Raw genomic sequence first — 26,962 nt, 5'->3', positions numbered from 1 at the left:
TCGGTTCCTATTACTGTAGTCATTTTGGTATTGGGTCGGTTCGGTGTCGGGAATTATGAACAATCGAATTACACAGTCTGGTCCCAAAAACACATAGTTTACTAACTATTTCGGGTCGAATCCCAACATCATACGATAACCTAAAGTCTTAAACAACAATGTATAGCTTTTGTATATGAGATTTACAAGCATAGTTGACAGTTTCATCATTAAACATTGCACTTTTCCATTAAACAGATGCAATACTTTAATTTGTTTGTTCCAAAAAATGATGTTGGATGGTATTGAACAAATGCTGGAGGTGAAAACACCCTTTACTGGAGATGAAGATTTCAATTAGATTTAGGTTCGGGGTAGTGACCTGATACGTAAGCAAAACCGAGTGTAAAATGGGTCGGAACTGACCCTTTTATGTTGGATATTATTTCGTGTAATAATCTACAAGATGCCCCGTTATCGGGTGGGTTCGATTCGTTATCGGGTCGGGGTGGATATTGATAAAACGTTCATCACTACAACAAGTTAAAAAAAACTGAGATCCAATTGAAATTATATGAATACAAATGTGCAATTCGATACTCCATGACAATTGACAAACCATATATATTTTCGTCGATTATTAGTTCAGTAGGTTATTATTTCTACCGTAACTCATGTGTATTTGGTTTTTGTATTACTATCAGTACTTTCAATTTTTTGGGTTGCTCACATGTACGAAATAATATTCTAATTAATCCAACTTTGAAGGAGCTGTATTATCTTGTAATTTCAAGAATGCACATTCGCACGACCGTAAAACCAACAACTATATATACAGAAAACGAACATTACGCTGACAGTAGACGTTATACTATACATGATCGGTCCACGTAACATGATTATTACCAAGCGAAACTAAGCATAGTAACGAGTCTGTTGAGCAAAACAAATGAAACAAAAGTAAAGTTATTGCTTGAACACCAACATAATTAAACTACACGTCATACAATCTAGTAGCATTCTTTTGATCTATTTCTTTCTGTTTATGCCGACAAATTGGTAGGCTTCTTCTAAAATACGTTTCCGATGTTTGTTCGACATCGATGTTATCAATTTCACCACATACTTCCTCCTTAGTTGTGCAATTTTCGTATTTGCTTTAGCCATTTCGGTTGGGAAGCCAATGTCCCAGCGATCTTCAATGATCCCCATCCAGGTTTCCATGTGACGCATTGCGTATATTCCATAGTCTTCATAGTTTCCTATTGTTGTCCAACCAATCTCCAACTGAACAGGATGCCGAGCTGAAATATCATAACAACGTGGATGACGAACACGCTTCAGGTACTTGACGACGACATCTTTCTGCACATAAAAGAACTTGATGAATTAAACCCGAGGTACACATGTGTATTATATATATATCAACAATCACCTACCACTTTTAACGGAGTCGACTTTAGGAAAAATCGTCATTGTCAAATACTTTAACTGGACTTTCAGAGGGATCCATATTATCGATTACGGTTATTGCCAGATTCTTCAAGTCAAAGCAAACTAAATAAAAACGCACACTTTCAAGAATTGGGAAAATAAGGTTCCCGTATTCTTTCGAGTTCATTAATTCATCCTTTTCCTCCAACACAACCAACAGGGCACTAGAAAATATCTCTAACCGTTTGTTGTCATCATAACTTGAGTTGGTCAGCGTGTCCTCGGTCTGGCGTTAGAAACCCAAAAAAAATATATAAATACATAAGATATATTATCTAATTATGTAAAAAAGCCGTTAACTGGAGCTGGTTAAAATGATAAAATGTTCTTACAAAAAGGGTGGTGTGACCAAACAGCCTCGGCATTGTACCTTCTCTTCTTTTGACTTCTTCATGATTGAGCATAGTAGCCCAACAGTCTATGATCCCATAACTCAGACACACATTTGGTAGTAGATCCAGTATACAAAAGTGTATTAGATGGGTGCCATAGGTAGTACAGAATATGTCATTCCTCTACACATTCGTGTTTCAAACCAAAAAGAATGTATCACATTACCAAGATATATGTACTATTATTTCTGCTCAATATTTAAACACATGTGTATTTCCATCACATACACATGTGTATTAGCATAACAATTAAGCCACCGGTTTACACGATTTTGAAAACCTCAAGTTAAAATCCATTTTTTCAGACCAATTAAATCGATAGATTGTATAGTTTGTGTAAACCAAATTCAAAATTTGTGTATTTCGTCACCAACACTTATCTTATCCTATGTACCCAACAATCTCCACCATGTGTATACACATGTGTATTCAAAGCACTTACACATGTGTATTAGTATAGTAGTTAAGCGAACAGGTTAAACCATTTCTAAGAACATCAGCTCACAACATTTTTTTGGTACAAAACAATGCCATTGAACTAAAAGATTCTACTAAACTGACACAAATACATAACAAAAATAGTTTGTTACAATATGTAATCAGACCAAATACACAAATACTTGTTTCTTTATAGACAACAAAATATACCCAAATTTTAAACAATGCTTGTATTTTGCAATCCCCCAAAATACCCAGATGAATAATGGATATAGACTCAATCAAGATACACATGTCGGAACTGAAATACAACATATCTTAATGGTATATGATAATGTTTGAACAAGTACACACCTAATCATTTTACCAGTCCCAGCAAACTAAGCCCTAGCTTTTGGATTAAAAGGATTCTCAGACATTAGGAAAGAATCATTCATAATAGTTTGTCAGAAAACTTCAATCGGCCAAAACATATGAACAAATGTCAACAATATACTACAAAATCAGTAGAACAACACTACTAAGCGACTGATTACATAGACCCAATTAAACCCTAGATTAAGAGATGTGAAGATTCGTGTGTATAAAGATGGGACATTCACAATCGTTTAATGAAAACTACATTGTGTAACGATACCTTGTTTAACTGATTCTTCTTGATGTTAAACCTTTTTTACAGAAATCGCCTTTGAGGGAGAGAGGTTGGAGATGATTCTTCTTTCTGAGTTGATAGAGGTTATTGATTGACGTTGAGGTGGTTTAGTTAGGATGAAACTACACAAAACCTATAACTGAATAGCCTATGATTACGAGTTTTAAATTTCAGAGACTAAAATTTACAAAAAAGCCCTTGTACGGTTATTTTATATGAATTTATTCTTTTAATTAAAGTAAAAATTATTTAAATCCTATAATCAAGATCTTATCATCCAACGGCCAGGATCTGTTCGTTTTTGTTCACTATCTAAACATGGTTCACTCTTGATCCCTACCCTATATATAGGGAGGGGCTCATGCGAGAACCACCCTTATTGTGAGAACCTTGAGAACCAATGTGAACACAACCTAAAATAGCTAAAAAAAACTTAACCCCCTCCCAAAAAAAACCTAAACCCCCCACCCCCCAAAAAAAACCTAACCCCCCCCCCACCAAAAAAAAAAACCTAAACAGCCCCCCCCCCAAGCTAAATGCTAAAAAAAACCTAACCCCCCCTCCCCCCCCCCCCCCCAAAAAAAAAAAACCTAAACCCCCCTCCCCCACCCCCCAAAAAAAAAACCTAAACCCCCCTCCCCCACCCCCAAAAACCTAACACCCCCCCCCCTAAGCTAAAATGCTAAAAACTAAACCCCCAAAAAACCTAAAAAAATCAAAAAAAAAATCTAAAAATTTTTTTTTGAATTTTTTAATATTTTTCATGTTAAAATCGCTACTTTTCGAAGCCAAAAAAATTTTTTTTTTTTGGCTTCGAAAAGTAGCGATTTTTTTTTATAAAAAATATTAAAAAATTCAAAAAAAAATCTTTTTGTGTGATTTTTAGCTATTTTTAGGCATTTTTTGTGTGTTCACATTGTTTCTCGCGGTTCTCACAATAAGAGGTGGTTCTCGTATGATCTTCTCCCTATATATATATATATATATATATATATATATATATATATTAATAGAGTAAACTTTAGTTAATGGTTAAATACTTATTTATTATCTGCATAATACACGATGTGGTTTCAATTTCTTTTTTATTCTTGTATTTATGAATTAATTTTTTCATATTAGTTTAAGAGATATTAATGATTTATTTAGATATTAATAATACTATTAAAATATTGAAGGAAAAAATGGTATGTAATATTAATTGAAGTTATTTATTAAATTTAGATTATTATACCAATCTAGTTTTGTAATTATATTTAGCACATGATATATAAAAATATCAAATAGACAAAAAAAGTGTTGTGGATCAGTGAGGGGCGGAACCAATGTACACTTAGACATAGCACGGGCTACAGCTCAACCCCATATTCGCATTCATAGTGTACTTTTTTTTTCAGTTTTATACATAAGATACCCCTAAACATATATGAGGATACCCCTAAGAGAAGATTATGAAACTTGATATTATTCATTAAACCCAAAACCTTTAGTAACTAAGCCCAAATAATTAGTTTTATGATAATTAAGCCCAAATTGTAATAACTAATAAAGCCCAAATAATAAAATAATTCATTTGAACAATGGCATGGTTTGTGCGGTTGAAAAAGATTTTTTCATAACATAAAAGACAATGATGTGATGGAGCGATTTCAAGCTATGAAAAAAATAAGAGGACAAATCTATTAGGGGTGAGGGGGTGGTCACTAGTGATAGAATTCTATCACTCACAATATCCAATCATGTTTCGCCATGCCATCAACCATTTTTCCATCACTCACAACCTTTTTTGGTGGCCATGGTCATCACTCACCACCACACCCAACAATTTCCCCTAACCAACAATTACTCTCACAAAATCTGGCCATCACGCCGTTGAATTTTACACGCGTTACATTACCACGCGTTATAGTTGAGGAGTGGTGGTGGGAAAATCAATAGTTCCACGCGTTATGGCTCCCCATCAAGGAACAATAACAATCGACCCCGCCTGGCCTTAGGCATTTGCTTTATTTTATTTATTTATTTATTGTCGTTTTTCTAATATTGTATGATTGCCTGGTAAAAAAAAATTTGGATACCCCTGATTTAGTGGGCTAATTACGCCACTAGGATCAGCCCAACGAGTATTAGGCCGGATCCGAAATACGGTTTTCCACTAGGTATAAGACTGGAATTACCAATACCCATGATAGCCGTCCTAAGAAAACTCAAATACTCTGTGCGACTTTGTGTGAAGGTACTAAACCCTTAAGACTAACACCGTACTTTACTCAAATTACATGTTTTGATACAGCTAGGGTGTGATCAAATAGTGAATAACAAGAGCATGATGAGTTCAGAAAAGAAGAGGATAGAGGCGTCTAAGCATCGGGTGGTGGTGGTGGTGGTGGATCCGGAATACGCTGACAAAACTTGGAAGATATTGCATGCCATTCACGAGATTTTTAATCATAAGGGCATCCTCACTCTTTCGCACCAAGACCTTTACAGGTTATTGATCATAACTTGAAAAACGATTTACTTTTCTTCTTTTTATCATTATTATTTTTTGCTCCTTATATTATGGCAACTGTATGTCCAGGCATGCATTCGATATGGTGCTACACAAACATGGAGAAAAGCTATATTCCGGACTTGTATCAACAATGTGACTACATTTAATAGAAATAGCTGCATCACTTGAAGCATCTCAAGGACCCTTGTTTCTAGAAGAATTAAACAACAAATGGATGGAACATAAGAAAGCATTACAAATGATACGTGACATATTTATGTACATGGACAGAACATATATTCCTAGTCACGAGATCTGTCTTAATTCATGGACTAATAACATTATCTGCTATATCGAAACGAGGCTACAAGTCACACTTTTTGAAATTGTACAGAAAGAAAGAAACGGAGAAGTTATCAACAGAGGTTTAATGAGAGACATAATCAAAATGTTAGTGATCTTGGCCCTTGTGTCTACCTATATGTCTTTGAACAGCCTTTTCTTGAGGTTTCCACCAGCTTTTACCGAGGGGAATCTCAGCAGTTAATCGAGTGTTGTGATTGTTTGGAGTATTTGAAGAAAACCGAGAAATGTTTGGATGAAGAAATTGATCGGGTGGCGCAATATTTAGATGCAAAAAGTGAAGTGAAGATAATAGATTTGGTTGAAAAGGAAATGATTGAAAGTCAAATGAACTGCATAGTTTCTGGTTTGGTTAATATGATTACCGAGGATAAGTACAATGATTTAGCCTGGATTTACAATTTTTTCCGCAGGCTGCCGAATGGGTTAAAAATGATACAGGATGTAATGACTTCTCACATTCGGGTAACTGGTAAACAACTTGTTATCAATCCCGAACAAGTTAAAGATCCCCTGGAGTTTGTGCAACGTTTATCCGAAGAAAAACATAAACATGATAAAATCATCAGTCTTGCATTTAACAATGATTAGACGTTTCAAAACGCTTTGAATTCTTCGTTTGAGTATTTTATTAATTTAAACAGAAGGACCCAGGAATCCATCTTCTTGTTTGTAGATGACAAGCTTAGAAAGGGATTCCAAGGCATGAGGAAGACGATGTCGAGGTTCTACATAAAGTACTGATGCTTTTATCTTATCTACAAGACAAAGATGTATTTGAAAATTATTACAAGGAAACTTCGGTTTTGGTTGATATGATTGTGAATGATAAGTATGATGATTGCCGAATGGATTAACACTGATACGGCATGTAATGACTTCTCATATTCAGGAAACATGTAAACAACTATTCATCGATCCGGAACGGGTTAAAGATCCCGTGGCGTTTGTGCAACGTTTATTGGAAGAAAAACATAAACATGATAAAATCACCAGTCTTGCATTTAACAATGACAAGACTTTTCAAAAGGCTTTGAATTCATCGTTTGAGTATTTTATTAATTCGAATCCGCGGTTGCCAGAATTCATCTCCTTGTTTGTAGATGACAGGCTTAGAAAAGGATTGAGAGGCATGAGTGAAGCTGATGTAGAGGCTGTCCTAGATAAAGTAATGATGCTGTTCCGTTATCTACAAGAAAAAGATGTGTTTGAAAAATATTACAACATTTGGCAAAACGACTTCTTTCGGGGATAAGCGTGTATGAAGATGCAGAGAGAAGTTTAATACTAAACCTAAAAACCGAATGCGGGTATCCGTTTACTTCAAAGCTAGAACGTATGTTCAGTGACATGAAGACCTCTCAAGACATAATGCAAGGGTTCTATGACTCCATGGGGCCCATGTTAGCCGATGGACCGACACTCAAGGTACACGTTCTCACAACCGGGTCATGGCCGACTCAATCAACCGCCATCTGCAACCTTCCACCCGAAACTCTCACCATGTGTGATAAGTTCAAAACATATTACCTCGGGACACACAATGGGTGTGGATTAACATGGCAAACAATGTTTTGAGGAAAGAACCAATGAGCAAAGACTTAAGTGAAGATGACGAGTTTTTCTTTAACGAAAAGTTTTCTAGCAAGTTTTATAAAGTGAAGATTGGTACGGTGGTGACTCAGAAGGAATCAGAACCTGAAAAGAAAGAAATGAGGCAGCGGGTAGAGGAGAACAGAAAGCCACATATCGATGCGGCAATTGTTAGAATTATGAAAGCAAGACAGGCATTGGATCATAATAATATCGTGACGGAAGTTGCAAAGCATCTGCAGTCGAGATTCTTGCCGAATCCTGTTGTGATAAAGAAACAAATCGAGTCGCTTATCGAAAGGGAGTTCTTGGAAAGGGATAGAGAAGATAGAAAGCTGTATCGATACTTGGGTTGATCAACTTATATGTGATTTCAGCTTGGTGGAATTTAAGATTATTGTTGGAAAGATGCATTTACAATTTCGGCTTGGTGCTTTGTTTCGTCTTTTTGTTTATCTTCTCTGTGTTTCCAGCTTCACATGAAGAAGATGAGAGGTAAAACTAGCCAGCAATTAGCAGAGGCATAAGTGAAGTCAAATAAAGTAATCAAAAGCAGGTTGAGAGGGTTAGAAAGTGGAGTTTGTTATGTGATCCCACATCGTTGGTGTATGAAAGAAGGCTGGGTATGGGGTGTATAAAAGAGGGTTTGGGGGTAATGGTTAAGTTATCTTTGCGCTTGGGGCAATGACTCAGCTAATGAGGTAATAACCGAGGCGCGTCAATTGCTGGTTGAAAACTATTTCCAAACCCCCTCCTTGGCTTTGGGTCTCCCTTGGCCATCGAGAATTTCTGGAAGGACTCCCTTAATTGGGTAAAGTCCTACAATCCATAGTCTTAAAAGCAACTTGTGAAACACAAACCATGGTGTGGTGGAGTGTTGATCATTGGAGTAACTCAACCCAACTGGCATAGCATAGGCATGTAGGGAAAGACTAGAAGAATGTCGAATAGTTAAGCCATAAGAACTAGTACCTTGATGATAGAGGGGAATACATATGATATCATTTTGGTGTATGTCAATAGGCTGTTGTAGGAACTGAGAAACCTTATTAATGAGTATGCAACCTAAGTGGGGGTCAAAGTGATATACAAAAGAGCCCCGACAATGATACGAAATAATAAGAGATCATCCAAAGGCACACTTATATACAAGATACAGAATTGGACAGGTGTTTACATTAAGTGGGGCGTGTGTGTTGTAGAAGATTAAGCAAATAACCATGTTACGATAAGTAGAGAGCAATCAGAGCATCACCCGCAAATGTAATATGAATACCCAAGAAATAACTTAATGAACCCGAGTGGTTGAGGGTAAACTGAGAATTTAACTGTGCAATCAAGTCGGTCACAAAAAACAAAAAAAAAAGCTCCATGTAATAATAATGTCATCTACATATACAAGAATGTAACAAGTCACAAAATTTGTGACAGTAAACAAAGAAAAACCGAAGGTCTAGAGGCGGGGTGTTGTATTCTAATTTTACATTTACACTAGTAAATTAAAACTTCATAAAATGTGATGGCCAGGTCCTTAGTTAATTGGTGGTCGCTAAATTGTGGATCATAAATCCGCTTATACTTCGTTAACTCCATCATTAGTTTGTGGTTCAAGTAATCAATGCACTAACTAAAGAATTTCTAACTTTGTTAAGCCCATGAGCCATGTCTGGCACACTTAATTTCAAGATGGTCCATACCTAGGTCATGCACCAAGAACCCTGCCAATAAGCACACCATTAGTTCATAAATATGTACCCACTATTTACTTATCTTTGCAATTGGTAACCTAGCTTAGCATGCACACAACATTCTACCAGTTCCCATTTAAACTTGACATAATTATCAATTTCTGAGTAAAGTTAAATCATTCAGTCAGCTTTATCTCTGTGTTAATAGCACACCTCCCCCACCCTACAAAAAGGGCACATTTGACACTTGACAGCTTTGGATGATGCCATAAAAGAATAAGATTTGTATAAAAAAACAATCTCAACAACTAGCAAGCAAGATATCTAATACATTTACCAAAAAGAGATGAACAGAGTCTTGATTCTTGAAGAGGAATGAAACTCTGAGAAGATCCCACATCGGTGGGAGGATATGAGAGTAAGCAGGAACGTGGGTGTATAAAAGAGGGGTTTGGGGTAAGGTTGAAGGCATCTTTGCGCTTGGGGCAATGACGCAGCTAATGAGGTAATAACCGAGGCGCGTCAATTGCTGGTTGAAAACTATTTCCAAACCCCCTCCTCAGCTTTGGGTCTCCCTTGGCCGTCGAGAATTTCTGGAAGGACTCCCTCTTGAGGGGAAAGTCCTACAATCTCAAGTTTTAACTTTTTTTTATTATTATAATTCATATAAAAAACAAAAAGTATTGAATTAGAATAAACATCTCTTGAGGGGAAAGTCCTACAATCTCAAGTTTTAACTTTTTTTTTATTATTATAATTCATATAAAAAACAAAAAGTATTGAATTAGAATAAACATCTAAAATTGTGAACCATGAGACATGTAAAGCTAAAAATTTTAATATTCTGGATTTGTTTTAATAATAAATTTTGTAGATAACCCAATACACCTAAACAAAATCCTACGGAAAATCCATGTAAGTATGCATGTATGTGAAACCAGATGTTTCAAATGAAATAGGAGACAACATACAAGAAATGGGAAATTCATCATGGTTGCATGTTGGCCTCAGCAGATAGTTTAGCAAGCTCTGCAAGCTCTCCGCTGAACTCACCCGCTTCAAATCCTGACGCTTTTGCAAGAGCTGGAAACTCTTGTATCCCTTCTAATACCTGACCCTTGATCACCCACATCGGAAAACCTCGTATTTTGACTTCTTTACATTCTTGACTCAGAGGAGTTCCAATTTTGAATCCATCTGGGTAGCATTCACCATAATCCAACATCTTTGCTGCTTCCTGTCCAAACATCTACACAAGTACCAGAAAGCAGAAATTACGTTAATTAATCAGACTAAAGATAAAAGAACTTTATGGCAAATTCTGCAAAGAAAACTAGAACTTTATTTAACTTCAGTTTGCAGACATGGGCGAAGCTTTTTAAGGGGCGGGAGGGGGCGGCCGACCCCCTGAACTTTTCGCTCAGTAGTGGAGAGTATGTAGTTTTCGTATAAAATTTTTTGGGTATATACGTTTTCGACCCCCCGGTTTTATAGAAATTTTTAGGTCCGGTGACTTCCGCCCCCCGGTCGGAAATCTCAAACTTCACCACTGGGACGATAACGAGTGGCAGCTAGTAGGCATAGTGTAACACTATGTAAATAGTAGTTCATACAAATACATGAAGTTGCATGAAGAAAGATGTCTACAATAAGAGAGGATATACAAAAAGCATTAAGCATCAAGTATGCGAATAGCAAAAAGACAAAGTAACTTTTCAATAAATCCTTGTTGACTGGACCTAGATTTAACATTTTTTTACCTGTTTACCTACAGATCTATAAACGGGTTGATTTTGGTCATATACTACGTCTAACACGCCAAATGGGTTAAGCTAGGAGATATAACTTGAAAGAAATTGTCGAACATAATTCGAAGCGTATTCAAATGTACAAAACGCCTAATTCCCGTTATTTAAACCAAATATTAGTTTATTATGGACTTATTGTATTAGTCTAATATCTGTAATCATATTCAGCACATAAATATATAATCAAATAAAACACAAAAACGTTTGTGGATCAGCCCAATTCAACCCACACCGTTTTGACCAACACTAACAGTTTACATGTTTTGACCCGATACAAGATTTAAGTGCAGCTAACAAGGTAGCAAGTGTATATGGAGTACCTCTTTCTGCTCTAAACAGTGTGAACACCAGAAAGCTCCATACATTTTAGCTCCAACAGAACGTAAGTGTGCTGCCAGTTTAAGAGCTAAAGGACTTGATGGTGCCTTGATTTCAGTTGGAGTGTATGGAAGAAATTTCTCCCCGAAGCTGCAGAAAAAAGGTTAAAGAAAATTTGAGCATAAAGATTATTTTACATAAATTCTTTAAAACTACTAATTTAATAACGGCACACTGGAATGTCACTCGTCATACGGCTGGTATAGAGACACAGTCGTCTATATCTGCAATGAATTTACCGTGTCGGGGGAGGAAGGGCTGAAGCACTATATGAGTTGCTTAAAGCAGCAAAAACGAGACCAGCTATGCATATCTGCAGACCCACTTCTTCTCGTATCTTTTGCCACCCCAAACTCTGTATAAATAATCAAAATACAAATATTTCCATAACTGAAACGATAATAAACAGTGATTCCATTTTACCTTTTTCATCAACAACTTTAACAAAAGAAAAAAAAAACATTTACTGATTTACATGTACCTTAGCAGTTGTGAAGAACAATGAGAATGATAAAAGGACTGATGCTAAACAGTAAGAACATGAAGCTTCTGCAAATTGTGTGTTTAAAATGTACAAAAAGTATGCACTTGCAGTAGCCATTGAGGTAGTTGTCCCAAGTAAAATCAATCCGCCATTACTTTCATCAATCCCGAAAGGCAAGTCCTTTGCGGCCAACTTTAGTGCAAGGAACGCTGCAGCCCCGTATGCAACCATTCCAATAAAGGGAAGAGGTATACCTACTAAACCAGAAGAATAATCTTCAAATATATGCTTCATTTTAAGTTGATCTTCTGGGATTCCAGGCTCAATATAGTAAAACTTAACATGTTTGGCAGCATATTTATTTTTCGTATGTTTGCGCTTACGGATTTAAGGAAGTGTAAACCAGACTACAACATTGATGTTTTCGTATGGACTATATGACTTTAATGGGTTGAGGTCCGTAAGTCCGTTTAATACTCGAAAAAACAAAACAATTCATTCAGAACATGATTACAAATCAAGTTAACAACAGCATAGGTATATAAACAAAGAAAGTACCGAAAACGGCAGCATAACTGCTATTGAGAACATCACCACAAGAACCACCACCAACAGGGCAAAACGCATCCGAACCAGTGAACTTTAAGTAACTCAAGTAACTAGTTTCAAGAAACCCCAACCCTCCAAGTCCTGCACACCAACTGTATGACGAAATGCCACTACCAATACCTGAACCCGAAGACCGCAAGCCAGTCTCAGCTTCCACACCATCATCACTCGGCTCATTCGAGCACTTCACCCTAACCAACACTCGCCTCCCATAACCCCAATCACTCTACAATCCAAATTAATTAACATTCCATCAGATCAAACTCAAAGATGTACTACTACTGTATGTACTAGCTGTAGCTTCAAAGCATTGGATCTAAATGGGTGTTAATATTATTATTTTATTTGGAATCTAGAAGTTTATGATGTTGTTAAACAGTTAAGTTGATGTGGGGATGCGAGTACCTTGAGTTGGGATGGGGAGAAAGGAAGAGGGTGGTGGTGGAGACGATGTCGTTTTGGATGGGAGAATAGGGGTGAAGATAAGAGGCAGGTGAAGGTTGCCATGATGATTGAGGTAGGCGAAGAATCTTGCAGTGACGGTTGACCGTTGCCTGTACCGGTGCTCTTTCCGGTATATTTCTACTTTTCCAGATTTTTTTTTCTCTACAACTAGAATATCCGAGTAATAATAATAAAATATATAAAAAACATAAAACGATAAAACAAATAATCACATTGTATTGCTTTTTTTTGTATGTTGATGGCTAAATAATTTACGCTTTCAATGTCAGTAGTGAAACTTGAGATTTCCGACCGGGGGTCGAAAACGTATATACAATTATATACGAAAACTGTATACCGAGCACTACTGAGCGAAAAGTTCGGAGTCCCCACTATGTTGCGCTAATGTTCAATGTTACTTATAAATCTAGGCATATGTTCATATTTTACTATAGGACGTGAACTACAATTTTTAAGACACATTTATCACAGGGTCGGCCCATTACTGCATTTAGGTAAGGCTAGGATCCAAGGTCTCTAACAAATAGGGGCTTGGCCAAGTATGTATCCAATATCCAGTATCCAGTAACAAAAGTGTTTATGGTTTTTGTTGTAGTTTGTACATTAGAATTTGATTCTTGTATTTATTATTAGTTTGTACAATTAGTTTCTAAAATGTGGTATAATCCACTCAAGAAATGCCATTAAGGGTTTTCTCACTAAAATAAATGAGAAAGTGTAAAATAGTTAAATATGTTTTTAAACATATGATAAATATCCATAATGATGTTATACTCTTGTTGTAAAGATTGGTTTTGTGGTATGACATTTCAGATTTGTTACTATTTTTCAATTCACAATTGTTGATCATTGATTATATGGTTTTTCTGTAGAACATTGCAAATTTGTTTATAAGTTTTGTTGGGAGATTTACATACTGGTTACACGTATTGAGCTTATTGACAATTGTTGATCATCGATTATATGGCTTCTTTAAACGTTTACCCAAGTTCTCAATCTTCGGCTTATATTTACAAATTGCCTACTATACACACAAAAAATATGTAAAGCATACAAAAAAAAAACTTTTAGTTCACTAAACTATTAGCTTTTTTTTTTTTTAGAAAAATGCAATTTGCGTCCCTGTGGTATGTCCCAAACATCAACCTGAGCCCCTAAATTAAATTTTTGGTTTTTTGAGCCCCTGACTTTATGAAGTCATAACACTTTGAGTCCCTGCCGTCAGTTTGACTGTTTGAGGCAGGGGTAAGACCGTCTTTTGACATATATCAATAACACTTTACGTCTCTATGGTATGAGTGAAATATCAGCCTGAGCCCCTAAATTCATTTTTTGTTTTTTTCTTAATAATTCAAATTAACTCTTTTATTTGAACATTTTTCTCTTTATTTTTAAATAAATGCAATCTAATAATTAACTTTTTTTAAATAAATGCAATATAATAATTAAATGTATACTATATATATCAAATTATTAAAGCCTAAATTCTCTTTTATTTTTAAATAAATGCAATATAATAATTAAATGTATACTATATATAACAAATTATTAAAGCGTAAGCTGTATATTAAATGTAAAGTTTTAATACATACAGAGACAAAACGCCATACTAACTTCGTAGACTTGACGGAACTTACAGACTCGATAACAAAAGACCGTAACATACAATACAGAGACAAAACGTCAAAGATCCACAAGCAATTGTGGATCTTTACTGACGGGTGCACTTCGGAATGTAGCAGATATGAATGAATATAACCTCAGTGTAGGTAATTACATATCTGCCACTGCGGTTATATTCATTCATATGAATGAATATAACCCAAGTGGTAGATATGAAATTTCAGAGCTCGCTAATTACATATATGCCACTGGGGTTATATTCATTCATATGTTACAATATAACCCAAGTGGCAGATACGTAATTAGCGAGCTCTGGAATTTCAAGGAAAATCGAAGACCTACACTAGGGTTGTATACATTCATATCAATCACTTCCTTATGTGCATCGCACCATCTTCTAGGAGGTTGTCAAGTGTTCTCGCCTTCGTAGTTGGTGTTTTGCGTATCTTTACATCCGCAGTCATTCTGTACAATATAAACACATTCAAATGAGGAACACATTAATCCGAAACTGATCCAATATAAACACATTCAAATGAGGAACACATCAATCCGAAACTGATCCAATATAAACACATTCAAATGAGGAACAATGTATTCACAATCTGATCCAATATAAACACATTGGGTTTAAATAACTACATGAGAATCAACACCAAAACACATTCAAAAACCTCTGTTTTGAATTTAGTACCGTATTCATAACCAAAACACATTCAAACAAAAATCAAACAAAACCACAAGAATCAAACAAGAATCAAACAAAACCACAAGAATCAAAAACCTACACATTCAAATGAGGAACACATCAATCCGAAACTGTTCTTTTTAAACAGTTCTCAAACAACTACACAAGAATCAACACCAAAACACATTTCAAGTATCAATATTGATGTGTTTAAATAACTACACAAGAATCAACACCAAAACACATTCAAAAACCTCTGTTTTGAATTTAGTACCGTATTCATAACCAAAACACATTCAAACAAAAATCAAACAAAACCACAAGAATCAAACAAAACCACAAGAATCAAAAACCTACAAGAACCCACAAGAATCAAACAAAACCAAACCTTTTGATACCAAAACACAGCCATTTAGTACCCTCTGTTTTGATACCCGATGTAACACTCTAATTTATATCATATTAGTTCTTACCAAATAGCTAAGAATGTTCATGATCAATTTAAAACAAAACATTTATATTTATCCTAACTTAGTACGTACTAGTTTATCAACCTTCCAAAAAACAATAATAGGATACATACGTATTCCTTCTATTACAAAGTTTTACTAATGATTAACTACGACAAAAGTTGCGGAATAATTTGTTGAATGTGTTCGGTTCACGAGCCTTGAATTGATCATCATCCGCCTGCTTGACATACTTGAAGCTGTAAAATTTAACAAATATTAGTGCATGAATCCTTAGAAACTACGCATAAACGGAAGCACGCTTAAAACGGATTCAAACTTATGAAAATATACAAAGCTTAACAAAATTTGGCTGGACTCCACCGTAACTTACGGTGGTCACCGTAAGTTACGGTGGTCGCTGGACATCTATGGTTCTACCGTAAATCAGTAAAGAACCACCGTAACAATTCACCCTCTACCGTAAGTTACGGTGGCTACCGTAACTTACGGTAGCTTCTGCATATTTTCCTGTTTTGCTGTTTTGACCCGTTTATTCCAGTTTTTGCACTTTTAAGTCATCAAAGCGCAGTACGGGTCATTTTTTTGCAACAAGTATGACCCATTTTGGATCCCTTGCTTCAACACACACGCTCCCATTACCGGTTTGCGTGTTAATATTATTCTTCCCATTACCCGACACACGGGTTTATGGGCTACGGATGAGGTACTTCCGTTTCCCGGTTTGTACCCACCATTGTTAACCCGTTTTGGTTTGCCATTATGAAGTCCCTCATTTAAGCAACCAAACCAACACAACTCTATATTGTTCATAACTAGTAAACAATCAAAAATGAAAAACTAAATCATCAATAATATAGTAGCGTTAACCACGTACCTCATAGCTTTCCCTTTAAACGAGCGTCCGCACCGGCTTGACTTCCCGACGCCTCGCTCGTGTTGCCTAAATATACAAGCCAATTACCATTAGAACCATTCGGCTCATGACTAAAGCTTGTTACTTTACCAACACCACAATTTGTGTCGATCAATGTCTTTTAGGCATTTTATCAAGCATCTTATGTGCATGATTTCTTACAATTCATAACTAAGTTTAACATTTATCATTTAGCCATGATAAACATCAATTTAGGCAATTTCACATAATTTTCACATCAATAATTTCTGAACCTAGTTCATAGAACTTGAATTACGCTAGGATACATCATAATCCTAATGTCTCATACTTTTCTACAAAAATCCCCATATCACCCCTAATGGTGATTATGAACTTTACAAGAATTAGGCCAAATTTCAACAAGTACTCGACTAGGGTTCATCCCTATACACTATTTCAATCAAAACAACTATCATGCATGCTCAGATTCGAATCTCATGAATTTGTCTAAAATTTAAGATAGAACCAAATCATGAAATTTTGCATACCTTACGATCCCTTAGTCAAGGTGATCACAAATCTATATTCAGATTTCAATTCGGACTTGATTTGAACCTTCAATTGGTGAATTTTTGTGAATATTAGGGTTTGAGGGGGAATCCCCTTGTTGTCTGCGTCCTGGTCGATCAAGCACACACTTAGGTGTGTGTTTGGTGTGTTATTTCACTAGTTATTAAATTGAGTTTCAGAATTGACAAGTTTGGTCCCTTAACTATACACCAACTATAAAAAGGGAAATGTAATCATACTTGTCATATTATGTTAAGATACCACTTACTAGGTTATCTTTTCCTAGTCTTTTATCTTAACTTATTACTGATATTTAATTTAAAATATAACATTAAAAATTTCGGGGTGTTACAAGTCCACCCTCCTTAAAGAGGGTTTCGTCCCCGAAACCTGTTTATGTATAAAAATTTACACGTACCGAAAAGTGTAGGGTAGAGTCGCCTCATTTCCTCTTCAGACTCCCAAATGGTGTCTGATCCTTTTCGGTGTTCCCATTTGACCCTTACTTGATTAATCATCTTGTTTCTCAAGCTTTTCACCTTACGGTCTAGAATCGCAATTGGTCTTACCGCGTAGTTGAGACTATTATCCACCTCGATGTCGTCATAGTGAATATACGCGGTTTCGTCAGCTAGACATTTCCGGAGATGTGATACATGGAACGTGCTATGTATCCCACTCAACTCTGCAGGCAGTTCGAGACGGTATGCCACCCTACCGACCCGCTCGATGATTTTGAAGGGTCCAATAAACCTTGGGCTTAACTTTCCCCTTTTTCTAAACCGGATTATTCCTTTTCATGGTGATACTTTCAGCATCACTTTATCACCAACTTGAAACTCAATTGGTCTTCTTCGTTTGTCTGCATACGCCTTTTGTCGATTTTGAGCCGCCCTCAGGTGGGCTCGGACTATGTCAATCTTTTGATTCGTGAGTCCGACTATATCCTTATGTGCAAGTTCACGCGGACCAACCTCACCCCAACACACCGGTGTTCGGCACTTCCTGCCGTATAGCATTTCATACGGAGCCATACCGATGCTTGCGTGGTAACTGTTATTATAAGAAAATTCAACCAACGGTAGGTGAATATCCCAACTACCCCCGAAGTCAATTATGCACGCCCGTAACATATCTCCCAATGTTTGTATTGTTCTTTCACTTTGACCATCCGTTTGAGGATGGTACGCGGTGCTAATGAACAATTTAGTTCCCATTTGCTTTTGGAAATCGCACCAAAAACTTGAAGTGAACCGGGTATCCCTATCGGACACGATGGATATCGGCACTCCGTGGCGTGCTATTATCTCATTAGTGTACACTTCCGACATCTTTTCTGACGTATAGGTTTCTCGGATAGGGATGAAATGGGCACTTTTGGTTAGTCTATCCACAATTACCCAAATGGCATCAAAACCACGGCTGGTTCTGGGCAGTTTGGTTAGCAGGTCCATTGTAATTTGTTCCCACTTCCAAACTGGAATGTCTAATGGTTGCAACTTACCGTATGGTTTCTGATGCTCCGCTTTGACTTGTAAACAAGTCAAACACTTCTCCACATATTTAGCCACATCCCTTTTCATCCCCGACCACCAATAGTTTTGCTTCAAATCTCTATACATCTTAGTCGCCCCAGGATGGATCGAATAGCGAGACTTATGAGCCTCGTCAAGCAGGAGACTCTTAACACCACATGTGTTTGGGACCCAAATCCTATCATTCCGGCATTTCATCCCATTACTTCCTTCCGTAAGGTCTTTTACCATCCCTTTTATACGCTCTTTCTTCCAATTTTCCTTTTTTAACGCTTCGGTTTAGGCTTCTCGGATACGCTCAAGCAAACCTGAAGTTACTACCAACTGCATAGACCGTACTCGAATTGGGGCGCGTTCGTCCTTTCGGCTAAGGGCATCCGCCACCACATTAGCCTTTCCAGGGTGATAGTGGATCTCGCAGTCGTAGTCTTTCACCACTTCTAACCAACGTCTCTGCCTCATGTTTAACTCCTTCTGATCGAAGAAGTACTTCAAACTCTTATGGTCAGTGAAAATAGTACTTTTCACACCATACAAGTAATGCCTCCAGATTTTCAAGGCAAAGACCACGGCCGCCAACTCAAGATCATGAGTCGGGTACTTTGTTTCATGCGGCTTAAGTTGCCTAGAGGCATATGCGATCACCCTTCCCCTTTGCATTAGCACGCACCCAAGGCCTAGGTGCGATGCATCCGAATACACTACCATATCCTCCGTACCATCCGGTAAAGTCAACACCGGTGTACAGGTTAACTTTTCTTTTAATGTCTGAAATGCCTTTTCTTGATCGCTTCCACAGACGAACTTCTCATTCTTGCGGGTCAATTTGGTCAACGGCGCTGCGATTTTGGAGAAATCCTGAATGAATCTTCGATAGTAACCTGCCAACCCCAAGAAACTTCTAATTTCGGATGGATTCTTTGGAGGGCTCCATTTTGACACCGCTTCCACCTTTGACGGATCCACCAATATTCCCTCGGCACTTATGACGTGCCCTAGGAATTGCACCTCTCGTAACCAGAAGGCGCATTTTGAGAATTTAGCATATAATCTCTCCCGCCTTAACACCTCCAATACTTCTCGTAAATGGTTAGCGTGCTCCGCCTTGTTTCTTGAATAAACGAGGATGTCGTCTATAAAAACAATCACCGATCTATCGAGCATCGGCTTGCAAACCCGGTTCATGAGGTCCATGAAAGCCGCGGGCGCATTCGTTAATCCGAAAGACATCACGAGAAATTCAAAATGTCCGTATCGTGTTCGGAATGCCGTTTTTGGTACATCATTTTCCTTTACCCTTAATTGGTGGTAACCCGATCTCAAATCGATTTTTGAAAACCAGCTAGCGCCTTGTAATTGATCGAATAAGTCGTCGATTCTCGGAAGTGGGTATCGATTCTTTACCGTGAGTTTGTTTAACTCCCGGTAATCAATACACATCCGCATGCTCCCGTCCTTCTTCTTACAAATAGCACAGGAGCTCCCCAAGGAGACACGCTAGGCCGGATGAATCCCTTTTCAAGTAAACTTGTAACTGAGACATTAATTCTTGCAGTTCTGACGGTGCCAATCTATAAGGTGTCTTAGCAACTGGTTTAGCACCCGGGGTCAGTTCAATCCCGAACTCTATTTCGTGCTCTGGTGGCATTCCCGGAAGATCCTCGGGAAAGACATCTTCAAATTCACGCACCACAGGTACGTCTTCAATCCTTGGCGTTTCTTTTTCGACGTCGTGTACGTAAGTTAAATATGCCTTACACCCGTGTAGTATAAACTTGCGGGCTTCTACCATCGAGCATATCATGGGGTTACAAGCCTTCTCCCCATAGATGATGACACGCCTTCTGCTCGGAGACGTTAGGTGTATCTCCTTACGTAAGCATATCACCTTAGCATGGTAGCGGGATAGCCAATCCATTCCGACGACCACTTGGAATTCACCCATGGACATGGGTATTAAATCAATTGTAACACCCCGAAAATATAAAACTTTATATTAGAATTATATAAAGTATAAATAAATGAGAATTCACCAACTAGAAATTTTAACCTAGTTGGTTAATAGTTTAGAAATAACCTATAGTAGAAATTAAAAGCCACTAAATTAAATGTTGTTCAAAATGGAGGGACTTAAGTTGCCAAAGTTTAAAATTTGTGTTACTAAATTAGTAAAACAAAACCAAACACCCCATTTGGAGGTGTTGGTCGACCAGGAGCAAGAAAAGGGGCGATCCCCACTTCTCAAACCCTAAATCCTGCTTAAACTCTCAATTGAAGGAGCAAATCTGGTCCAAACGAAAATCCAAGCTTAGAATCGTGATCCTCATCGCAAGAGGATTATAAGGTATGTGAAATTTAATGAAAACTCTTAGCTTGGAATTCTCATGAATTGGGGAAAAATCTGAGATTTTAGTTGCATGTTCGTCTTATGATGATTTAGGCATAACTATGGTGTTTAGAGACAAACCCTAGACAAATAGAGGCTGAAATCATGTAGAATTTTGATGGAAACTATGATCACCATTATAGGTGATTAATGGGTTATGTGAATTGGAATGAACACTAGGAAATAGATTGTTAATCTAGTGTAATTTGGTAATTTTGAGATGAATTCAGCAATTAGGAGCTTACAATCATGTAAAATGGTGAATTTATGTGAAATTATGGCTAAATGATAAACTAAAGATGTGATATATAATTATGTAAAAATCTGCTCAAGAAGTGTTTGTTGAAATGCCTCTATGAAGGCTTAGAACTGAAATTCCAAGTTTAAACGCATAATCACGATGTTTAGTGTATTATGCGAATTATGATTTGAAAAGAGAGTTCTAAACATATGATAATTGAACTCAATAGGAACGGGTGCAGGAGCGTCAAGCGGACAAGCGGGTGGCGAACCACGTCAAAAAGGGCTACTTTGAAGGTATGTAACTTGACCCGTTACATTAAGTAGATTTTGATAATCATATGATGCGTAATAGAATTTTTAGAATAAGAGTTGTTTGAATTAAAGCGAAGATGACGCTACATTGAATAATAAGTCAAAGTTGGTTAGAACTCGTTGGTAGTCGCTAAAAAAGGAGGATTCCTTAGACGAGCCAAACGGGTCGAATAATCAAAATAAGGCATGGTTGATGTCTCGGGATATAATGGATTGATCTTTGATATTGGTTGATTGATAACATATTAGAAATACAAGAATATAGAATATAAGTATGCTAGAAAAGAGAAACCCGGAATTTGGGGTTGAGCATAAAGAACAATTTAGACAAGGTATGGATGCCCAGGGACTACCGTAAATTACGGTGGTACCGTAATTTACGGTAGAGGTCAATTGTTTACGGTGGTTTGCCCCTGTCTTACGGCAGACCAAAAGTTCACAGGACCTACCGTAACTTACGGTGACACCGTAAGTTACGGTGGAACCTGCAAAACTTGTAATTTATTATTCGTAATCAGAAGTTAGTTCTCGTGTTTATATATTATTTATTAATGTCAAAACTAATGTTTTAATGGTTTTGACCATAGGTGACGTAATGGATCTTACGGATGGCGGTCGAGCGAATAATGAAGAACCGAACACTACATTTTGAAAGCTTCCGCAATATTTTAAATCTTCAGTAGTCTTATGTATGAATTGTAACTACTTGTTAAACTACTTTTGGTATGTTTTAACTTACACACTAGTCGACTAAGGTTGACGTACTTAAGAACTCCGTTAACGGATGTTATGTCACTAAAACAATATTTTGATATAATTGGAATATTTTATTATTAAAATCAAGTGAAAAATTTAAGGGTGTTACAAGTTGGTAATCAGAGCTTAAGGTTGTCAACAAAGTGTTCGGTTCAAGCTTGATCGATCGTCCGGTAAGAATTAACTTATTATGTTAGTAGATTAGGTCTTATGTAAGGAATGAGGAACGAATTGATATGCATGGGAAGAGTGTGTTAACACACTCAAACCCGGAAAGTGCATTAAATGTGAACGGTTAAAGCAAGTTAGGAACTTGGCTAAACCGAAACAAACAAAGCAATGTCATAAATGAAATGTTTAACGCTTGATGTAAACATTTCAGTTTCAAGATGTCGAAAGGGAGCAATAATGATCCGGTGCCGACAAGCACCGAACAAATGAAAGAAATAATTGCCGAGGAAGTAGGAAAGGCAATTGAAGGCAGTCTATCTGGGTTTATAGACAAGATTCAAGGTACGGTGTTGTCACTCGTAGAAGAACGAGTTAAAAGGTTGGAGGATACGGTCAACCTTATGAAAGACAAAACTGGAGAACGTAAAGGGTGCTCATACAAAGAATTCATGGCGTGTAAACCGCCAATCTATAATGGGGAGGTCGACCCGATAATTTGCCAAAGATGGATAAGCGATGTTGAAGGAGTGTTTGAACGAACCCATTGTGACGTAGGTGACTTTGTCGCTTACGGAACGGGTCAATTGAGAAATCAAGCCAAGGATTGGTGGGATAACAAGAAGAAGGAAATGGGAGCCGAAGCGGCGAGGGTTATGACTTGGGACGAGTTTAAGGTACCATTCCTTAAACACCACAGTCCCAAAGCGGTTATTAACAGAATCAAAGAAGAATTCATCCAGCTGAGACAAAAGGGTGAAACAATCGATAAGATCACGGGCATCTTCATGGATAAGCTCAGATTTTGTGACGAGTTAGTCACCACTGAAGAACAAAAGATATATTACTATTACAACATGCTGAGTGCTGAATACCGGGAATTTATGACTCCGTCAAAATACGAGACCCTCACGGAGATTATCAACACCGCCCGGGAACGTGAAATCGAGTTAAAGAAACAAGTGGAAAGAGGTGAGCGAAGGGCACACGATGTAAATCCAAGCCCTACAAAGAAATCCCGAACGGGAGAATCGGGAAAGAAGGTGGATGCTAAGGGTGGGTCGCCAAATTGTAAAGTCTGCGGGAAAGGACACAAGGGGGAATGTCGATTCAAAGACAAGCCATGCCCCATATGTAATAAGACGGGGCACACGGCCTCGCTATGCCCGGGAAAAGTATCAGTTTGCTACAATTGCTATCAACCCGGCCATAAAAAGTCCGAATGCCCGGACTTAGTTGGAAAGAAAGACGCGAAGGAGTCTCCAGCAGAAGCCCCCAAAGCAAAGGCTAGGTCCTTCCAACTTACCGCAGCTGAAGCGAAAACAGAACCCGATGTGGTTTCAGGTATATTCACGATTAACTCAATTCCAGCACGTGTATTGTTTGATACGGGTGCGAATAAATCCTTCATTTCGAATGGGTTTATTCGACATCCTTCATTTGTATTGACGAAATTGCCTGTGCCCTTAGAGGTTGAAGTAGGGGACAATAAAAGTTTTATAGTTTGTGATGTCTGTCGAGGCTGCAAATTAAGCATCGACGATGAGGAATACTTGATAGACTTAATCCCGATGTCAATGGGGGAATTTCAAGTAGTCGTCGGGATGGATTGGCTAGCCCAGCACCATGCAAAAGTCGTGTGTTTCCGCAAAGAGATAAAATTAACATCTCCGAGTGGGAAACACGTTACCATTTATGGCGAAAAAGGAGGTAACCCCATAGTGTGCTCAATGATGAAAGCTCACAAGCTTATGAAGCGAGGATGCAAGGCGTTCATGATATACGCAAACGAGCCTGAGAAAGAATCACGGAAGATTGAAGATGTACCGGTAGTAAGAGACTTTCAAGATGTATTTCCGGAGGATTTACCGGGGATACCGCCTGAACGGGAAGTGGAGTTCGGAATCGAATTGATTCCGGGTGCAAAACCCGTGGCCAAAGCTCCATACCGACTCGCACCGTCGGAGTTACAAGAGTTGATGTCCCAAATCTAAGACTTGCTTGATAAGGGGTTCATTAGGCCGAGTGTGTCTCCTTGGGGCGCACCGGTGTTGTTCGTCAGAAAGAAAGACGGAAGCATGCGTATGTGTATCGATTACCGGGAGTTAAACAAACTCACGGTAAAGAATCGATACCCGCTTCCGAGGATAGATGATTTGTTCGACCAACTGCAAGGTGCGAACTGGTTTTCAAAGATTGACCTTAGATCTGGGTATCACCAACTAAGGGTCAAAGAAGAAGACGTACCGAAAACGGCTTTCCGCACAAGATACGGACATTATGAATTCCTCGTAATGTCATTTGGGCTAACAAATGCACCCGCGGCTTTCATGGACCTCATGAACCGGGTTTGCAAGCCAATGTTGGACAAGTCGGTCATCGTGTTTATCGATGATATCTTGGTGTATTCAAAAAGTGAAGCTGAACACGCAAACCACTTACGAGAAGTGTTAGAGACACTTAGACGAGAAAGGCTGTATGCGAAGTTCTCTAAGTGTGCCTTTTGGTTACGAGAGGTACAATTTCTTGGCCACGTCATAAGTGCCGACGGAGTATTGGTGGATCCGTCCAAGATTGAGGCTGTGTCAAAATGGAATCCTCCGAAGAACCCTTCGGAAATTAGAAGCTTTTTGGGGCTTGCGGGATACTATAGGAGATTCATTCAAGATTTCTCCAAGATTGCGTTACCGCTAACAAAGCTAACCCAAAAGAAAGAGAAGTTTATTTAGGGTGTCAATCAAGAAAGAGCGTTTCAGACGCTAAAAGAGAAGTTAACACAAGCTCCGGTACTGACATTGCCGGACGGGGTCGAAGATATGGTAGTTTATTCGGATGCTTCACTGTCGGGGCTCAGATGCGTTTTGATGCAACGGGGCAAAGTTATAGCTTATGCCTCGAGACAATTGAAAATACATGAGAAGAAATATCCTACACACGACCTTGAATTGGCTGCGGTGGTATTTGCCTTAAAAATATGGAGGCACTACCTATACGGGGTAAGGTGCACCATATACACCGATCACAAGAGTTTAAAATACTTTTTCGATCAGAAAGAGTTAAATATGCGACAAAGGCGATGGCTGGAAATGGTGAAAGACTACGATTGTGAAATACATTATCACCCTGGAAAGGCTAATGTGGTGGCGGACGCTCTGAGCAGAAAAACGGACTACGACCCAATACGAGTTAGATCGATGCAACTTGTGGTGACCTCGGGTATACTTGAACGTATTCGAGAGGCGCAATTAGAAGCAATGAAAGAAGAGAATTGGAAGAAAGAAAGAATTATAGGTCAGTTGAAGGATTTGTCGGATGGGAATGACGGGTTGAAGACTCGATCCGGAAGGATATGGGTCCCACATACCTGTGGAGTGAAGGCGCTTCTACTTAATGAAGCTCATAAATCCCGTTATTCAATTCATCCGGGAGCGACCAAGATGTACAATGATTTGAAGCAAAACTATTGGTGGCCCGGAATGAAAAGGGATGTAGTGAGACATGTAGAAAAATGCTTGACATGTTTACAAGTCAAGGCGGAACATCAGAAACCATACGGCAAACTCCAACCGTTAGAAATTCCGGTTTGGAAATGGGAACATATTACAATGGACCTATTAACCAAGTTGCCTAAAACGAGCCGTGGTTTCGATGCCATATGGGTAGTGGTAGATAGATTGACGAAGAGTGCTCACTTCATTCCGATCCGTGAGACTTATACGTCAGAAAAGATGTCAGAGGTTTACACGAATGAAATAATAGCACGTCATGGGGTGCCGGTATCCATTGTGTCTGATAGGGATACCCGGTTTACTTCGAAATTTTGGCAGGAATTCCAAGAACAAATGGGGACTAAATTGTTCATTAGCACTGCTTATCATCCACAAACGGATGGGCAGAGTGAAAGAACAATACAAACGTTGGGAGATATGCTGCGGGCGTGCATTATTGACTTCGGAGGTAGTTGGGATGTCCATCTACCCTTGGTCGAATTTGCATACAACAATAGCAATCACATGAGCATTAAAATGGCCCCGTATGAACTGTTATATGGCCGAAAATGTCGAACCCCGGTATGTTGGGGAGAAGTGGGTCCACGAGGGATAACACCTACTGATATAATCCGAACTACAAATAAGAAAATTGACATAGTTCGGGCACACTTGAAAGCGGCTCAAGACAGGCAAAAGGCGTATGCGGATAAAAGAAATAGGCCAATTGAATTTCAGGTTGGAGACATGGTTATGCTGAAAGTTTCCCCATGGAAAGGCATAATTAGATTCCGAAAAAGGGGGAAACTAAGCCCGAGATTTATTGGGCCATTCAGGATCACTGAACGGGTTGGTAAAGTAGCTTATCGTCTCGAATTACCCGAGGAGTTGAGTGGGATTCATAACACGTTCCACGTGTCGCACCTCCGAAAATGTTTGGCCGACGAAACTGCTCACATCCACTATGATGATATCGAGGTGGATAACAGCCTCAACTATGCAGTAAAAC

General features: G+C 38.2%; 1 protein-coding gene, 1 long non-coding RNA gene, 2 other non-coding genes and 1 pseudogene across 5 annotated transcripts; 3 read left to right on the top strand and 2 right to left on the bottom strand.

Moving 5' to 3' along the window:
• The first annotated feature begins 5,284 nt into the window (after positions 1 to 5,284).
• On the top strand, positions 5,285 to 7,761 carry LOC110907164 (annotated as a pseudogene).
• Positions 7,762 to 8,071: 310 nt separating this feature from the next.
• Positions 8,072 to 8,224, top strand: LOC118486836. The gene has a single exon (XR_004880004.1). It is a non-coding gene; the product is annotated as a U4 spliceosomal RNA (small nuclear RNA).
• A 1,339-nt stretch (positions 8,225 to 9,563) lies between these two features.
• LOC118486834 lies at positions 9,564 to 9,716 on the top strand. The gene has a single exon (XR_004880002.1). It is a non-coding gene; the product is annotated as a U4 spliceosomal RNA (small nuclear RNA).
• A 197-nt stretch (positions 9,717 to 9,913) lies between these two features.
• On the bottom strand, positions 9,914 to 12,990 carry LOC110909055 (thiol-disulfide oxidoreductase LTO1). Of its 2 annotated transcripts, none has more exons than XM_022154069.2 (6): positions 12,778 to 12,990; positions 12,322 to 12,598; positions 11,761 to 12,020; positions 11,519 to 11,634; positions 11,222 to 11,369; positions 9,914 to 10,342 (listed from the first exon to the last, which is right to left on the bottom strand). In XM_022154069.2, the coding sequence occupies exons 1-6, from the start codon at positions 12,877 to 12,879 to the stop codon at positions 10,082 to 10,084; spliced, it is 1,164 nt and encodes a 387-aa protein (XP_022009761.1). In that variant the 5' UTR covers positions 12,880 to 12,990; the 3' UTR covers positions 9,914 to 10,081. The 2 variants fall into 2 exon arrangements, with proteins under 2 accessions (XP_022009761.1, XP_022009762.1); XM_022154070.2 differs by having other exon boundaries at positions 11,761 to 12,017.
• A 2,659-nt stretch (positions 12,991 to 15,649) lies between these two features.
• LOC110905763 lies at positions 15,650 to 17,176 on the bottom strand. Its single transcript, XR_002573397.1, has 3 exons — positions 17,044 to 17,176; positions 16,496 to 16,561; positions 15,650 to 15,857 (listed from the first exon to the last, which is right to left on the bottom strand). It is a non-coding gene; the product is annotated as an uncharacterized LOC110905763 (long non-coding RNA).
• Positions 17,177 to 26,962: the final 9,786 nt, after the last annotated feature.

Source organism: Helianthus annuus, chromosome 14 (genome assembly GCF_002127325.2).
Source record: "Helianthus annuus cultivar XRQ/B chromosome 14, HanXRQr2.0-SUNRISE, whole genome shotgun sequence".
Taxonomy (NCBI): domain Eukaryota; kingdom Viridiplantae; phylum Streptophyta; class Magnoliopsida; order Asterales; family Asteraceae; genus Helianthus; species Helianthus annuus.
This window is presented reverse-complemented; position numbering and strand designations above follow the sequence as displayed.